We start from the raw sequence: 19189 nt of genomic DNA, 5'->3' as shown, positions 1-19189 counted from the left end.
CAATCAGCTCCACTAACACAGACACACAAAACATACACAGAGACATTGCCAATAAGAGAGCCCAAGTCAACACAACTAAAATTAAAGTACAAACTAAACATATAACAAAACAGAACAAAAAGCCCACACAAATGACAGAGGTGTTACCAAAAATGCTCGACCCAGTTTCCCAGTCTAAACAGCTATTTATAGATTGATGGCTACCTCGGTTCAGGTGTGCACCCGCATCACCTGACCGAGGTGCCTGCTGGGAAACTGAGTCGGCCAACAAAAACTACAAAATAAAAACAGTGGCCTCTAGTGGCGGACCCTTACAAATACGGTGGGTGTAAGGGACATGCAGTGTTGGTTTGACTAGACAGAGGGAGAAATGGGGGTGATATATAGCAAATCAAAATTCAGAAATGTTACGTGGCTTAGTGTCCTCTTGAAGTTGTGATAAAGGGACGAGATAACGTTCAAGGGCAGATGGAGTGATGTTTAATAGCATTGTTTAGGAAATATTTGCGCTGGTAAGTGCAAGTAATTTCTCTGTAGGCAAACATTCACAAGGTGATAGAAATACCTGACAGCTGTAGATGTTTAGGAATGTTTCACTCAACCCTCACATGTAAGCTGAGTGAGCTCTTAGTTCTAAGTGTAAATAACCTGTAATCTTAGTTAATCTTAAAATCATCTTTAAAAACAATGTACATTTTTTCTTTAAAACTAACACCACATTTGAGGTAATTTTTGTGGTACTTTTTTTTGTCCAACGCACACACGATTGTTACATGTCAAGTTCATGTGATGATATGTGCGTGTGTGTTCACACTAAGCATGAGAGGAGGGGCGGGGTTACAGATACAGCACACAGAGAGAGGGAGAAACAAGAAGGAGGAAATGAAGAACTGAATTTGGAGGAGAAGCAAATGAGTCATATGTAAGACCATAATGAGATTAAAGCCAGAGATAAATGAGATGCATCAAGAACAAATGAGAAATATGAAGGTCTATAATAAAACTACTGGTTTGCAAAAACTGATCATGCACTTATTTTAACGTACTATTAAAAAAAAAGAAAAGGTAAAAAGTAATTTAACATGTCAAATCACACTGTCGAAATTGCGGCATGCCCAATAATAATACTGTAACCAGCTGACTGTTTTTACCATAAAAAAAAAAAATTCAACCTCACATTCTAATCCACATGCTAAACCACCATTAAATATCTATTCTGTATATTGTAGTTTTAGTTATTTATCGGTAATGACATTTATACAAAATGTAAAGTACATTTGCCATTTGCCAGTTTAATTTCAATGAATAAGGTGTAATACACATTTGTAAAAGGTTGGACATGTTGATCAACAATATTGGGTGTAACACGTTAGAGTACTTGGATTACTTTTTTGATGTAAAGAGTAATCTAACGCGTTGGGTCCGCTATTTAAGTACTCAGTTATTTAGTTATATTTTCAATAATGTAATCCGTTATTCAGAGAATTTTTGTAATCCATGAGTCAGACAGCAGTCATTCCCAAGCCATTAGTGTGTGTGTGTGTGTGTGTGAACTGTATGTGTGTATGTGTGAGTCGTCCTACAAGTCCTGCCCCCGATAACCTGCCCCCTCTATTATTCCTGCTGTTATACCCCTATCTTACCTCCGTGAGGACCAACACGCAAACGTAATCACAGCGGCAAAACTCACGGTGCATCTGGACAAGCAGCCATAGGTGAACACTAAAAAAATCAACATTACTTCTTGGCCAAAGCCGCCATATTTAAAAGGAAACTGGGTGTAACCTGGTATCAGTTACTTTAAACTGATTGGTCAAAACACTTTTAGAAGACAGGAATGGTTGTAAACAACTATCCATATGTTGACTTGAGCTGTCAAAATAAGTTTGACGTTTTGTATTTCCCAGGATGGGGAAAAACTTTTACTTTCACGGGAAAGGAGACAACAATTTACTTAATGACTTAAACATGTGTAAACAATTACTTTTACAGGAAAGACACAACTTTAATTACCCTTTTATATGTCACCTTTGACTTTTAGCTGTTGAAATTAAAATATAGCAATCGTAATATAAATATTCACATCACCTTTGCCATGACCTTTGACCTTTGAGCAATCAATCAAACGTTTTGACATCCCCCCCATATCTCTCCCTGGCGAGAGAATTGTGCAATATAGAATGAAAGTTTTTCAGCACAATAAATTCTTCGATATTAATAATTTAAATGTATTTAATTTTTACTAACAATACACACATGACTGAACAAAATGTTTTTAAAAAAGATCATATAGGTAAGAAATAGAACAGATTTATAAGATCACGGGTGACCATAATAATAAGAAGAAGACAAAGAAGAAGAAGAAGAAGAATGCATACATCAACTATGCAGCCTAAAATAAAGTGACACGTGATAATGGTAAAGTTAAATAAGTGAAATGGTGGAGCTGAAATCACTTGACAAGGAACAACTGTGACACGATCAGAGTATGACATCACAGAATGCATCACCTCACAGTTACTAATGGAGCAAAAGTACAGACTCAACATCCAAGCATCAGCTGTGACAGAGAATCGCCACCTCACAGTCTCTATGATGTAACTATGATGTAACAGTAAAGGGTCTGTATAAAAACTGCAGTCAGTAACATGTGATACAGGGAAGCACATTGGCTGCTGGTCATCTCTGGGACACTGATGGTATGATAATACGCTCTTTACTTATCTTTTACTTATATAATCTTGATTGAGTTACTTAAAATTTAATTTATTTACCATAGTGCTCATTAAAGGAGAAAGAGTAACTTATGTTATGCTGTGTTTGTTGTTTAAGTGTTTCCATGTATTCACAAAAAATGTTGTGTATTACATGTCTTTAAAGGGTTAATAGAATAGCATGTGTTAGTTAGTTGTGTTAGAAGCTTACCTAAATAATTCTGTTTTTGTGTTTATTTAAATTTTATTTAACTTTTGTTTTTTAGAAGTAGTGATTTAACTGTTTTTTATCAGGAATAGTGTGGTAATAATTACACACTAATGATTATTGTGTAACCTGCCAAGCTGTCAGACACAGCCAGAGTTTTTTGAGTTTGAAGCAGAGGCTGATGTGAAAGTCCCAGATAACTCGACAAAGAAAACCCACTCTGTCAGCAAACATACATTTTATATTAAGGACAATATTTATCAAAATGTGCATTCTACATTTTTGCATCGTCATTTTGTTAGTAGTAACGTATAAGCACTAGTTTCCTATATATGGAAATGTATTATTTTATATATTGCTTATATTTTACAATATATTGCCATATATTTTTCTGTAAGAACCTATCCCAGACTGGACTAAACGTAACATACCTATTACTTAAAAGTACTTGGACAAGGCAGGGTATACTCTGGACTATTTAGTTACCCTAATCTTCATGTCTTGGACTGTGAGAGGAAACTGGAGTACCTGAGAAAATTGTTCTCTTTTCTTGATGAAGATTGATTTATTGTTTATGATAAGGAATTAGGTTTGTTTGTTGTATTATTATTTCTTGGTCGGTTTTAGTTTAGGTACTTATGAATCTCTTTGTAAATAGATGCTTTGGGCTGTAATTTGTTTTCAAAGGGCTGTTTTAAGTTGTGATTGTTTCTAAAGAGACTTTAAAATATATATATATATATATATATATATATATATATATATATTTTTTTTTTTTTTTTTTTTTTTTTTTTTATTGGATAAAAGTTCAGCCTGTGTCTCTAGTTTGGGGTTTGATGGCTGGTGAACTGGAAGTTTGGAGAAATATCTTTATTTATGGGTTGGTTTACCAAGTCATTAGTGGTAATAATGGGACATCATAAAGAAACGAGGTGGAACAGCTCACAGCACGATGCTCACAAATGGATCAGGGGGTACCTGGACTACGGTTTGGAAGGTCTCAGGTTCAAACCCAGCAACCACCAAGTTGTCCCTTTTAGGCCCTTGAGCAAGATAACCCTCAACTGCTCAAATGTATAATGAGATAAAAAAAAGTAAGTTCATCTGGATAAGGATATCTGCTAAATGTAAATGCCTCCACAGTGGAAAGAATGAAGAGCACCAATTTTGTTTGGGTTCACACCCACACACTATCACTATCACCAAGTGAGGCCAGCAGCATTACCTACATTAGCAATTGATCACACATGACCAGAACGAATATTTACATAATTACTCTACAGACACTTTTTTAATATAAAAGTTAAACAGCAAAACAAAATGTTGTAAGATAATTAGACCATTAATACTGAATACACTGTGAAGTAGAATGTAGAGTCAAAACGCTTGATCAGCTAAACTGATTTTTTTTGTTGTTGTTCCAATCACACCCTGGGACTAAGCATAATGTGTTCATTACTCAAAAGTACTTGGACACCACTGTTCTAAAGAATTTAGTAAATTAATATTAACATCACTTAAATCTAATTAATACTGTATTGTATATAGAGGAATTATATCTCTCCAATTTATCTGGAGTTTACTGCACAGTAGAGGAACAAAGCCATGGTTTATATTGCCTTTATTATTTGGCATATATTATTTACTAGCTTCTTAGTTATATATATATATAAAATTTATATTTTTTAGTTTTAAATAAATACATTCATAATCATAATGTTTACAATGATAAAAAATATTAGTAAAGTAGTAGTAACAAGTAGTTATTTACACTCAATCGTAAAAATATATCGTAAAAATATGCTAGTGTGAATATCAATTTTATACTTTATATAAAACAATGTATGTTAGTGCTTTTCCCCTTAGCAGTAAGAGAACTGTGAAAAAACATTACCTGTGTGCAGGAGAAATCTCCACCTTAAAAATCATCAAAATGATCAATGGATGCATCAGTCTTAATGAGAAACAGTTGGGTGTTGCTGAATCTGATCTCTTTATTTGGATTTTACTGTACAAAACAAAAAATTTAACATGTAATTTATTCAGTCTTTATTATTGGAATCAATTATTTTATTAACTCTTACAGTTACTTGAATATCGCATAGTTCAAGTTCAAGTTCAATTTATTTGTATAGCACATTTTCAACAGCCTTCAGGCTGACCAAAGTGCTTCACAGAAAAGCATGATCATAAAACAAACCCCAAAAAACAATACACACAAAAGTAACACAACCTGTTTAACACACTATAGCAGTATACACTAATACACTAACGAGAAAAAATAAGTTTTGAGCAAGGACTTAAAAGAAGACAGAGAAGGTGCCATTCTAATCTCTAAAGGCAAAGTATTCCAAAATTGAGGCCCTGCTACCGCAAATGCCCGTGCCCCTCTACGCTTGAGCCTCACGTGTGGGACTACTAATAGAGCCTGATCACAAGATCTTAGTGTTCTAGAAGGAGAGTAAAGATGAAGAAGGTCAGAGAGGTAGACTGGTGCTAGGTTATTTAGAGATTAATACACAAAGAGAAGAATTTTAAAATGAATTCTCTGAGAGACTGGCAGCCAGTGTAGATCTTTCAGAATCGGAGTGATGTGTTCAGGCTTATGACATTTACGAAGAAATCTTGCTGCTGCATTTTGTACAAGCTGTAGGCGAGCAATTTGAGATTTGGAAATACCGCAGTATAAAGAATTGCAGTAATCTAGACGAGATGTAATGAATGCATGCACAGCCATTTCTAAAGTTTTGGGGGTAAGAAAGTGTTTCCCTTTAGCGAGTAGTCGAAGCTGACAGAAGCTGGATCCAATAACGGAGGCGATATGTTTATCAAATTTTAAATGCTGGTCAATGAGAACACCAAGGTTACGCACCTGCGATGATCTGAAGACAGATCACTGTCCAGATCAGGGCTAAAATGCTGAGAGTTCTTATTAGGATTAAAAACAATTACCTCGGTCTTGTCTTCATTTACGAAGAGAAATTTTTGAGCTAGCCATGATTTAACCTCCTCTAGACACTGCAAAAGATTAGTGGTAGCAGTAGCATTGTTTCTTTTGATGGGAAGATAAATTTGAGTATCATCTGCTAAAATGAAAAGATACACCATGTTTCCGTGAAATAGAACCCAGAGGTAGCATATAGAGAGTGAACAGAGATGGAGCTAAAATAGAGCCATGTGGAAGGCCACAGGTCAAAGGTGCCAGGGAAGAAGTGAAATTACCCATCTTTACTAAGAACTTTCTGTCAGACAAATATGACTGAAACCATTTTAGAACATTAGCTTTTAGACCCACCCAAGACTCTAATCTAGATAGTAGTATAGAGTGGTCAACAGTATCAAAGGCCACCGATAGATCCAGGGTGGCCAGCGGCGAACACAATCCGGGATATCGGTTCGAAGCGACTCATGTGAGTTATCAAAAGAGCAGTCCACCTCTGTGTTATAGTTCGTAATAGTATCTGCAACCAAGTTGCGGATATCCAAAAGTGCTTGACGGTCGTAAGGTAGACGCGTGCAGCAATTCAGGGAAAAAGGTAAACCAAACAGCCAAACAAGCAACCAGAAGAGCAGCAGACGGCATGCCAAATGCACCGGCGCCATCTTGTGCCATAAGTGTGAACATTATCAAGGGAACAAAAAATTTATGAGATGGATAAGAAATTTTTTTTATGTCCTTATTTAATGTTAAGAAGACAATAATAAAATATCTAAATAAAAAAACATCTAAATTTATGCCATACAGTATATGCAAAATGCTCTGTTTTTCTAAAGTGCACAACTATTTCACCTTACAACCTATTCTGAACTCTTTAAAAAGTAATAAATTATAAATATTTAGGGCTACTCTATCACTATTGTTAGCCAGCTTAAATTATTTAAGTAAACTTGATTTAATGAATCTCAATGAAACACTGGCTATAAGATAATTCCTCAATGCACAAAAAAAACTATTGGTCTAAACTCTAGACAATGGAGACCACAAGGGAACAGCAGTGGGTTACACTGGAAAGGGTGCCAAACCAGGAAAAAAAAAACAAATACACTCACCCAATCATATACCAAAGTCGATTCAGTAACACCAAAAAGCCTACATTACACATCTGCAAATTTTAGGAGAAAACCCACAAAGTATGTGCAAACTTCTTGCTCTCAGACAGGAGATGAGATTCACACCCTGGAGGTGCAACCTTTTGTTTAGGATTTTGTGAGACACCAGCTAAAAAAACATACTTTTTATCAGTTTGAAGCTTAATTAATCCTAATTTAATGGGATCTAACAATGAACAATAGTGTTATATATAGTTTCGATTCCTGGCCAGGCCTGATTCCCATCTCTGTGTGCATGGAGTTTGCAAGTTCTCCCCGTGCTTGGTAGGTTTCCTCCAGGTACTCCGGTTTCCTCCCACAGTCCAAAAACATGTAGATTAGGCTAATTGGCATTCCCAAATTGCCCGTAGTGTATGTGTGTGTCCCCTGCAATGGATTGGCACCCTGTCCAGGGTGTACCCTGGGATAAGTCTCCTGGGATAGGCTCCAGGTCCCTGTGACCGTGAATACAGGATAAAGTGGTATAGAAGATGAGTGAGTGAGTGAGTGAGTGAGAGGGATATTGTGCTCCAGACACCACTAAAAAATTATACAGAACCTTATACACAACTTCTGTCAAAATTTTTTTTTTTTTTTTTTTAGTAAATTTATATTCTGCCTGGTGTTAAAAGTATGGGTAAGGATCCTAAGACCTACTATCCTGAAAGTCTACACTGCGCTGCTAGCAGGAGTATACATGTTCAATGTTGAAGCAACAAAAACCTTGGAAATTCTATAAATACTGAGAGGACAACATTGTCAGCAGTTGGGTTGGGGATCTTTGTGAATCTGAAAAATGCAGATCCAATTTGTTTGTTACAAAACTACAATCATTTTCAGTAAATTGAGTTATATTGTACAGTATAGACTTATATAAAAGATTTTAAAGAAAAATCTTAAATTATAGAATATTTTTTTTAGTAACCTACCTTGATGCTGTGTCTCCTTCGTCCATTGACAAAAAAAAGTGTAGTGTTCCTATGCCTCACCAACTCAATTTTTAATCTTGATTTTGGTCAGCTAAAATGTAGTAAGGCAAGGCAGAGGATATAATAGGAACAAACTGATTGTAGTTTCCACTAAATAATAAGGTGAAAATATTTGGTCTGGGTCAAATAAAAAAAATCAGCTCCTTAAATGCAGAAACATCATGTACAGGGCGTAGATCAGATTGGTCAGAGATGAAATGGTTGAGAGAAAGAAATTACATTTCTTCATACTGCTGTATAAGACTGGTCCTTCTGCAGAAGTTTTTAATAAACCTTTATTACTTTGCTCCTAACCAGTATTTAAATGATTTGTCTTTATAGTGTTTTTCAGGATTTCCACCACAGTCCCCACCATGATTCAAGTGTTCTTTTTCTCTTAAAATGAAGAAACCCTAAAATCAAATAACTTAATTGCCAACTGCTTTTATAATCAACTGTTGTTTTTACTTTAATTGATTGTTTTTTCTTCTCCTTAAAATGTGAACATATTTATAGTATTATATTCCATAGCAACAACAAAAGTAGCTCGCTAATCCCTCAGCATAATGACTTAGGAATAGAAATGTAACTTTTAACTGCTCAGACAGACAAACTAAATTTTATGAAATTATAGATATATTTAAGCATTTGTTTTCTTCATTTTTTCGAAATTTGTTTTATTTCTGCTCATTAGTTTGGGGAAAATGTCCAGGCGAGCATGTCTGCCATTTTAAGTGAAGACACATTTCACTTTGTGGATCAACAAACCACAGGAATCCATGTGCAGCATCTAAAAGAAGAACGACCTGTGAAACACTCCCTGTGTAAGACAATTTTGAGGTTAAAATTTTGATTTGAAAAACAAATGAGTTGTGGGTATTTTTTTATTTTATTTTATTTTTTCAGATAAACTAGGTGTAATAATTAGACCTAGTTTGTAATAATTCATTCTCCATGAATGTTTAGGACCAGTTAATACTGTTTCTTCTTCTAGCACAGCTTCCTCAGACTAACTACTGACCATTATAATTTAACATTAAATTATTGTTGAAATTATTCTGCATTCGCCAAAAAAGTTAGAGTCATCTTGTGTATTTCTTATCTCAAAAAGGTCATAAGGAGGGAATTTAAAAGCATATCATTAAAGGAAGTAAAAACCTTCAAGATTTAAAAACTTATTATTAACTTATTATAAACTTAGAATCTGCATTGATTTAACATATAATAATCATTGTTATGTGAGGACACAACAAAACTGTGAATAAGCTAAGATCTCTAAATCTCAAAATATATTTGTTATATTATAAGTTTTTGGTATTAAGTTCATTTTCCATTTGTCATGTCTTCTCGTTTTAGATGCTCTTACAGAGTATTGTGCATCCTTTTTCAACAACAAACATAGGATGGTGTCTTCTCAAGGTGCCACATTTCCTGATACTGTTACAGTAGAGGCCACCAACCAAGCAAACCCGGGAGTATTTACTAAGGGAGAGGGTTCTCCAGCTGATCCATCCAAGCTGATCTCACACCCTTGTCAGCGAGACTCAACAGATAGTCAGAAAGCCATGACGAGTCCCTTATGTGGGGAGGTTGGTTTATTTTTTCACATTTAAAATTAATGTTAATTTTTAATATAACTATAAATGGTTATTATTTTTATATATGTGTATTAATATATATAATATTATAAATATATTATCCAGGTTATAGGTTTAACACACACACACGAACATGCACGCACGCGCGCACACACGCGCGCACACATACGCACACACACACACACGCATGCACACACACACATATACATACAGTGGTTTGAAAAACTATTTGCCCCCTTCCTGATTTCTTATTCTTTTGTTACACAAAATGTTTCTGATCATCAAACACATTTAACTATTAGTCAAAGATAACATAATTGAACACAAAATGCAGTTTTTAAATTATGGTTTATTATTTAGGGAGAAAAGAAATCCAAACCTACATGGCCCTGTGTGAAAAAGTAATTGCCCCCTGAACCTAATAACTGGTTGGGCCACCCTTAGCAGCAATAACTGCAATCAAGCATTTGCGATAACTTGCAACAAGTCCTTTGCAGCGCTCTGGAGGAATTTTGGCCCACTCATCTTTGCAGAATTGTTGTAATTTAGCTTTAATTGAGGGTTTTCTAGCATGAACCACCTTTTTAGGGTCATGCCACAACGTCTCAATAGGATTCAGGTCAGGACTAGGCCACTCCAAAGTCTTCATTTTGTTTTTCTTTAGCCATTCAGAGGTGGATTTGCTGGTGTGTTTTGGGTCATTGTCCTGCTGCAGCACCCCAGATAGCTTCAGCTTGAGTTGACGAACAGATGGCTGGACATTCTCCTTCAGGATTTTTTGGTAGACAGTAGAATTCATGGTTCCATCTATCACAGCAAGCCTTCCAGGTCCTGAAGCAGCAAAACAACCCCAGACCATCACACTACCACCACCATATTTTACTGTTGGTATGATGTTCTTTTTCTGAAATGCTGTGTTACTTTTATGCCAGATGTAACGGGACACGCACCTTCCAAAAAGTTCAACTTTTGTCTCATCAGTCCACAAGGTATTTTCCTTGGCAATCATTGAGATGTTTTTTTAGCAAAATTGAGACGAGCCTTAATGTTCTTTTTGCTTAAAAGTGGTTTGCTTAAAAGTTGCGCCTTGGAAATCTGCCATGCAGGCCGTTTTTGCCCAGTCTCTTTCTTATGGTGGAGTCGTGAACACTGACCTCAATTGAGGCAAGTGAGGCCTGCAGTTCTTTAGATGTTGTCCTGGGTTCCTGAATTTCTTTGGATCTTGGCATGATGTCTAGCTTTTGAGGTGCTTTTGGTCTACTTCTCTGTGTCAGGTAGCTCCTATTTAAGTGATTTCTTGATTAAAACAGGTGTGGCAGTAATCAGGCCTGGGGGTGACTACAGAAATTGAACTCAGGTGTGATAAACCACAGTTAAGTTATTTTTTAACAAGGGGGGCAATCACTTTTTCACACAGGGCCATGTAGATTAAAAAAAAAAATTTTATAACGTGAACCTTCATTTAAAAACTGCATTTTGTGTTCAATTATGTTATCTTTGATTAATAGTTAATGGTTTTTGATGAGCAGAAACATTTAAGTGTGACAAACATGCAAAAGAATAAGGGGGCAAATAGTTTTTTTACACCACTGTGTGTATGTGTATATATATATATATATATATATATATATATATACAGACATATTTCACAATGTGTCCCTGAATGAAGGGAGGCTCAAAATCAAAAGTACCAGTCAGTATCTGGTGTGGCCACCAGCTGCTTGAAGTACTGCAGTGCATCTCCTCCTCATGGACTGCCTATTGCGGACAGTCTGAGCACTGATGGAGGGATTGTGTGTTCCTGGTGTGACTCGGGCAGTTGTTGTGGCCATCCTGTACCTGTCACGCAGGTGTGATATTCGGATGTACTGATCCTGTGCACGTGTTGTTACATGTGGTCTTCCACTGCAAGGATGATCAGCTGTCCTTCCTGTCTCTTGTAGCACTCTTTTAGGCGTCTCACAGTGCGGACATGGCAATTTATCGCCCTAGCCACATCAGCAGTCCTCATGCCCCCATGCAGCATGCCTAATGCACGTTCACGCAGATGAGCAGGGACCCTTTCTTTGGGTGTAAGGTCTTAACGACCATTCCACAGTTGCATGTTAATTAATTGATTATGGTTAATTGAACATGCATGGAAAACATTGTTTAAACCCTTTACAACTAAGATCTGTAAAGTTATTTGGATTTTTACATTAATGTTGAAATACACAGTCCTAAAAAAGGGACGTTTCTTTTTTTGCTGAGTATATATACATATACGCACATACATATATATATATATATATATATATACGCACATACACATAAATATATCTACATATACGCACACACACACATATATATATATATATATATATATATATATATATATATATATATACACACACATACGCATATATCTATATATATATATATATATATATATATATATATATATATATACACACACACATACGCATATATCTATATATATATATATATATACACACATGTACGCATGTACACACATACGCATATATGTACGCACATACACATACATATACGCACATACATATACACATACGCACATAAAACACTTAAACATACACAGACTAGGGATTACACAAACTAATACAATACAGACAGGGGATACAAACCAGACAAGACTAGACGCACTAAACAGACTAGAGGACTAAACACAAGAGACTATACATGTAAGGGGGTAAACACGCACAAGACAAACTTGGCTAGGCCTACTAGCTGTTATGCGCATTAGCTGCTAAGCTAGCTAGTAGCTAAACAGACTAATTGCTAAACAGGCTAGTAGCCAGAGACCCAAGGGATGAACAGTGTAGGGTTTTAATGTAATAATGACAATTGTAGACATTTTAATGTGGACACAATGCCAACGCATCCTTCACCATTAATAAGTATTGTTTAGCTCTGGGTCAGAGTTGTATCGAATCTTTAACGATCTTACCCACTCATTCCTTCCTCTATCTAATAAAAGGGTTTGTAAAAGCTGATTACACCTTTAAAGTTACGCAGAATAATCAAACATATACACAGGGTAGAGAGAGAGAGAGAGAGAGAGCTGTCAAGTGGTGAGTTTTTTAACATGGGGATCCCAGCTTGTCAATCAGCTTGCTTTAATCTATTTGAATGGGCCAGTCACAGGAGGTCTCCAATAACTCCACCCACACACACACACACACACACACACACCACTCTCAAAGCATACAACAAATCCAAAGTAGGAAAGAAAACAAGTTAGTATGCAATACATTTATTTTCATACCTATATAACTCTGGGTCATAACACTAAAAAAAAGAAGAAAAATTCTAAATGGCTGACTAGGAACTACGCCAATACTGAAACCATTGCCTACATTGAATATGTATATGGTTTACTGATGTCTTAAATTCTGGAAGGACAGTTTCACATTCACATTTTAATGTATAATTAAGGTATAAGCTTGTCATATTAAGAAAAAATGTTTTTCTTTTATTCAATAGAATGAAGTTGTAGTACACCGGCCCCATCGAAAATCATATCCCTGCTCAGAATGTGGAAAGTGTTTTCCTTCACTGTCAACTTTTAAAAACCATGAACGCATCCACACAGGAGAAAAGCCTTATTGCTGTTTACAGTGCGGGAAGAGTTTTAAAAGGAAGGGTTGTCTCAAAATTCATCAGCAAATTCACACCGGAGAGAAGCCATATCACTGCTCTGAGTGTGGGAAGAGTTTTACTCGACGGGATCATTTTAAGCTTCATCAGTTCACTCACACAAAAGAGAAGCCATATCACTGCTTACAGTGTGGGAAGAGTTTTAACCAACGGTATGCTCTAAAAGAGCACCAACGCATTCACACAGGAGAGAAGCCGTATCAATGCACTGAATGTGGGAAGAGTTTTCCTTATCAAACTAGTTTCCTATTACACCAACGTACTCACACGGGAGAGAAGCCGTATAACTGCTCAGAGTGTGGGAAAAGTTTTGTCTATCTAAGTGGTCTCCAAGTACATCAGCTTACTCACACTGGAGAGAAGCCGTATCACTGCTCTGAGTGTGGGAAGAGTTTTAATCGACGGGATCATTTTAAGCTACATCAGTTCACTCACACAGGGGAGAAGCCATATCACTGCTCACAGTGTGGGAAGAGTTTTACTCAACGGTGTGCTCTAAAACAGCACCAACGCATTCACACAGGAGAGAAGCCGTATCAATGCACTGAATGTGGGAAGCGTTTTCCCTATCAAACTAGTTTCCAATTGCACCAACGTATTCACACCGGAGAGAAGCCGTATCACTGCTCAGAGTGCGAGAAAAGTTTTGTCAATCTAAGTAGTCTCCAAGTACATCAGCGTACTCACACTGGAGAGAAGCCATATCATTGCTCAGAGTGCGGGAAGAATTTTGCCCATAAGAGTATTTTAAAAAAACACAAGCACATTCACAGAAGACAGAAGCCATATTCTTCACAGTGAGGGAAAGCCAATGAAATGTAGTTAGCAGCTAACCAGAAGTCCATAAGTGGCCTATCTACATTTTTATATATATATATATATATATATATATATATATATATATATATATATATTTGTGCACACATTTGGCTTTGCAGATTCCTCTTCTTAGATTGACTCTGGTGGTGATGTAGGCTTTCCAGTTTCCAGACCAGAAGGCTTTGTTGCATGCAGTGATCTGAAGGTAGACCTCCTGGCTCACCCAGGGCTTGTTATGTTTGGAATGTTATGATTTTTTTTTGTGCGTGTGTTGGAATACATGTTGATGTCGGTGTCTGAGTCAGTGGTTGCCCGAACAGCAAATTTACTCTAGTCTGTATGTTAAAACTTCTAGTGTAGTGCCAGTCTTAACAGTCCAGGTTGTTGGTGTCACACGTTTGTTATCTGAAGAGCACACAGGGAGCAGAAACAATGAATGATGGTCAGCTTGTCTGAAGTAGAGGAGGTGTGTGACACACTTTTTCAGAATCAAATTCTAATTGTCACATACACAACCATACACAGTATGATATGCAATTAAATACTTATATGACTCTGTGACCAAAATTAAAAAGATAACATAACATACAAGGATTACACTACAACAATGCTCTAGAAAATACAATTTAAGATAAACATTTGCAATAAAACTATAAAAGAAATGTAAAAATCTCGGTTGTAATTGTATGAAAAATTACGTAATAAAATAGAAATATAATGATAAAAATATATAAATTACTCAGGATTTACAAAATATGTAACATGTAACTGTAGACTGTGAGGTATAAAAATGTAAAGTATATGTAAAGATTTAAAGATGCGTAGTTGAATAAGCGAGTCGCTTAGTCTGCCTGCTATGCTTAAATGGAGAGCTTGCTTGTGCTAGGAGAGACCCATGCTGTCTGTCAAAAAGGTCTCTGTTTTATTAACAACAAAAGATAGAGAAGAGTTTTAACACTTGTGCCATCGACATCTGTATCTACAAATAACATAAGCCGGTGTAAAATATCCTGGTGAAATCCCGAAGAACAAAAGAGTGGAAGTTGGACTGATGTTCATCCAGAGACAAACCAAGAGATGTTACCTTGAGGGAGGGGGAGAGGGGGAAGAGAGAGACAGCCACCAAGAGAGAGGCAGCGAGTGACCACACCACACCATATCACACACCCACCAAAAAAACTTACCCTTACTGTTATTATTATTAGTAGTAGTATTTGTGGGGTATATTATTACTCTGGAGTAGCCCTTCCGCTACTTCCAGACATTTACAACACCAGGGTTCTCAAGAGAGCTCATCACATTATAAATGAAAAAAAAACACCTACAACACTATCAACTCAAACTTCAGCTGTCTGGAAGATACAGAGGTGTGATGTCATGGATTAATAGACTTGTAAACAGTTTTTATCCTGCAACATAACAAGCCATAAGCTTAGTCCCTTCTGCATAGCTGCACCCTAAAATCATTAAATACATGAATCCCACTTTTATCTCCTATGTTTTTTTTATGTTTTTTTTTTTTTGTGTGTCTTTATGTGTTTTGTGTATGTGTATGGTCCTATGTGTGGTCAGGGAGTAAGAATTTCACTGTACTGTTTAAACTTGTGTTTTTTCGCCATGCAGATGATGATAAACTCAATTTAACTTAAATTCCCTTTTTATTATGTTCACAAGTGACTTTAACTAAATGTTTGTGCTCTTTTTTTAAATAGATTTATGTATTATTAATCTTTTGATTTTTTTGTTTGTTTACTATCTACACCTGTTATTTACTTGTGATTTATTTCTAAGCTTTGGCAAAACAAGTGTAAATATTTGTCATGCCAATACACCACCTTCGCCTCTTTGGATCTTGAGAGAGAAAGAGAGTGGGAGAGTTAGCACCTTAAGAACAGATGCAAGAGGAGAAAGGAAGGAGGATTTAACACATCAATATCAGATCCACATGGTAGAGGAAAAAGTTAAATTAACTTCTAATATATATGAAAAAATCCCTTACACTATAGAAGTTTGGGTCTGACTGCAGTAGTGTGATTGAAGTATGAAGGATGAAATTCTGTTGGCATCGACAGAAATGTTATTGTTATCTGAACAGTATGCAAATGTGCAATGTAGTGAATAATGTGCTACCTAATGACCCTGATGTGTAGCAGTAATGTAGGTTGTGTGTGTATTGTTTTCAGGGAACAAAAGCAAGTCACATTGCATGAGTCCTATGTATTGTTCTATACGCCGTATAGCCTGCAGGAAGAAGCTCCTGAGTCTCTCTGTGTTGGCCTTCAGGGAGTGGAAGCATTTTCCTTCCCACAACAGAGAGAACAGTTCATTTGTTGGGGTGGCTGAGATCCTCCACTACCTTCCTGGCGTTGGTCAAGCACTGTTTGCTGTAGATTTAATGCAGGTCATGGAGCTCGGTGATGATGATGCAGGGCGGCTCAGGTTTCAACCAGTGAGGCACCAATGATGAGGCTGAGACATGACACAGACACGCTCATGTACACTATATCTTTGTCAATTAAAAGGTTAATGTCCACAACTCATCTGCATTTAGTGAAGCCAGTAATTCCATAATTTGATTGGGGCTTAAATGTCTATCTTCCACAAGCAAAAGTTGCTATTATATTTTTCATTTTTATTAATAAAAACTTTGTTGTTGAAATAAAACTTTCTAAACTTTTTTTCACTGCATTTGTTACTTTAAGTAAAAAAATCTATTAATTCTATTTAGTACTGTACCAACACTATTATAGTACATTTGGTTCTACAAGCAAAAATTTATCTTTTTAAAATATTAAAAGCTGATTATTTTTCATTTAATTGTTGTGTTTCTAGCAATAACACAGTATTACAGAGCATTTGGTTTTATGTTTAGTTTATTTTTTTTCCATTTTGGAGTTTTATTGTTTTTGTAAATTATTGTACTATTGTTTTAATCATTATTATGGTGTATTTGGTTTTACATGTGCTCTTCCTATATAGGCCACACCCCTTCATGTATATTCTGTATATATAAATTGAAAAAAACTGAATGGGAAGATTTTCACATGTCAGAATCAGTAAATATAACTGAACTCAATTAAATTTTATTTGTATAGCGCTTTTAACAATTGACATTGTCGCAAAGCAGCTTTACTAGTTTGATTCATATGTGAATGTGTATGAATCAAAATGATAAGACTGTCCCCGATGAGCAAGCCGGGGAACACAGCGACAGAGGCAAGGAAAAACTCCCTGAGATGGTAATAGGAAGAAACCTTGAGAGGAAACAGACTCAACAGGGAACCCCGGAACCTGGGTAAAACGGATAGCAGGGATTGATCTGCATCATACTGTGTGAGACTGGAAGTTCAGTATAACAGGAGATGTGTTTAAGTTTACTGAATAAATCCAATTAAAAAGAGACTTTAAATACTGCAGCTCAACCAGCAGCATATGTTTAAAAATCAGAAAATGAAATTGCTTTAGAGCATCTGTGCTCATCTTCGCTTCCTAGTAAAGGTTCTGTGAAGGTTTGTTTAATGTCCCATAAATGCTTTAACAAATTGAACTTTAGTACGGTGGCCCTGAAGTGCAAAACAAATTAACAAAACTGAAAACAAAATAACAAATTTTGGTTTTATTTTGTTTTCGGATTTGTTAATTTGTTTTTGAATTTGTTAATTTGTTTTCCGTTTTGTTAATTTGTATTGCACTTCTCGGCCAGTCCGATACAAACCGGAAAAGGTAGGTATAGTTGGCGAATAAAATGCTTACCGCTAATTGAGCGAGACATCTGTCACTCAAGATATACAGGAAGTACTATACAAATATGGTGTTCTTATAGTGGCCCTAAAGTCAGTTTTGTTAATTTGTTTTGCACTTCACAGCCATCATAGTTTAAATTGAGGCAGAACAAACAAGAAACAAGTTCCTACTTTCTGTACATCTTGAGTGACAGATGTCTTGTTCAATCAGCGGTAAGCATTTCATTCGCAAACTGTACCTACCTTTTCTGGTTTATATCGGACTGGCCAAAAAGTGCAATACAAATTAACAAAACAAAAAAAACAAATTAACAAATTCAAAACAAAATTAACAAATCCGAAAACAAAATAACAAAAACAAAACAAAACTAAGGTAATACCTTATTAATTTATTTGTTGATTGTTACTGAACTTCAATGGATGGTTTCTGCTTGTTGTGTTTAGACCAAAACTAATGAGTTCTTCCAAATATTAAAAAATTGAAGCAAAATTTTAAATGCTACGAAAATTAATAAATAAATACACAAATCGTTAATTAAATTAACATGGATTTAGGAGGAGAAACAGCCTTGTTTAATAGGTGATAGAAATGAGAACTTACTTTCTTCTTTCTTTGTGTTTCGGCTGTTCCCTTTCAGGGGTCCCCACAGCGAATCATCTTCCTCCTAACCCTATCCTCTGCATCCTCTTCTGTCACACCAACTAACTTCATGTCCTCTATCATGCATCCATAAATCTTCTCTTTGGTCTTCCTCTAGACCTCCTGCCTGGCAGTTCCAACCTCAGTATCCGTCTACCGCTATATTCACAATTTGTCCTATGAACATGTCCAAACCACCTCAATCTGGCCTCTTTGACTTTATCTCCAAAACATCCAACGTGGGTTGTCCCTCTGATGAACTCATTCTTGATCCTATCCATCCTTATCACTCCCAAAGAGAACCTCAAAATCTTCAACTCTGCTACCTCTAGCTCTGCCTCCTGTCTTTTCTTCAGTGCCACTGTCTCTAAGCCGTAGAGCATTGCTGGTCTCACCACTGTCCTGTACACCTTTCCTTTCATTCTCGCTGATACTTGTTCATCACACAACACACCTGACATTTTTCTCCACCCATTCCAACCTGCCTGTACCCGCCTCTTCACCTCCTTTAAACACTTTCCGTTGCTCTGGACCGTTGACCCTAAGTACTTAAAATCCTGCACCTTCTTTACCTCTGCTCCCTGTAGCCTTACCGTTCCTCTCGAGTCCCTCTCATTCACACACATCTATTCCGTCTTGCTGCGGCTAACCTTCATTCCCCTGCTTTCCAGAGCATACCTCCACTTATCCAAATTTTCCTCCACCTGTTCCCTGCTCTCGCTACAAAGCACAATG

At 36.3% G+C, this 19189-nt stretch overlaps 1 protein-coding gene across 1 annotated transcript; it reads left to right on the top strand.

Moving 5' to 3' along the window:
- Nucleotides 1-2662: 2662 nt before the first annotated feature.
- On the top strand, nt 2663-14098 carry LOC128515979 (zinc finger protein 239-like). Its single transcript, XM_053490275.1, has 4 exons — nt 2663-2699; nt 8674-8803; nt 9348-9568; nt 13079-14098. The coding sequence occupies exons 3-4, from the start codon at nt 9383-9385 to the stop codon at nt 14051-14053; spliced, it is 1161 nt and encodes a 386-aa protein (XP_053346250.1). The 5' UTR covers nt 2663-2699; nt 8674-8803; nt 9348-9382; the 3' UTR covers nt 14054-14098.
- The last annotated feature ends 5091 nt before the right edge of the window (nt 14099-19189 follow it).

The sequence above is a fragment of the Clarias gariepinus genome, chromosome 28 (assembly GCF_024256425.1).
Source record: "Clarias gariepinus isolate MV-2021 ecotype Netherlands chromosome 28, CGAR_prim_01v2, whole genome shotgun sequence".
NCBI lineage: Eukaryota > Metazoa > Chordata > Actinopteri > Siluriformes > Clariidae > Clarias > Clarias gariepinus.
The sequence above is the reverse complement of the archived record's forward strand: the minus strand, read 5'-3'. Positions and strand labels throughout refer to the sequence as shown.

Coding starts and splice junctions, on each gene's coding strand:
- LOC128515979 (XM_053490275.1), top strand. CDS start 9,383: ATGGTGTCTTCTCAAGGTGCCACATTTCCTGATACTGTTACAGTAGAG. Junction 9,569..13,078: donor CGAGTCCCTTATGTGGGGAG/GTTGGTTTATTT, acceptor TTTATTCAATAG/AATGAAGTTGTAGTACACCG.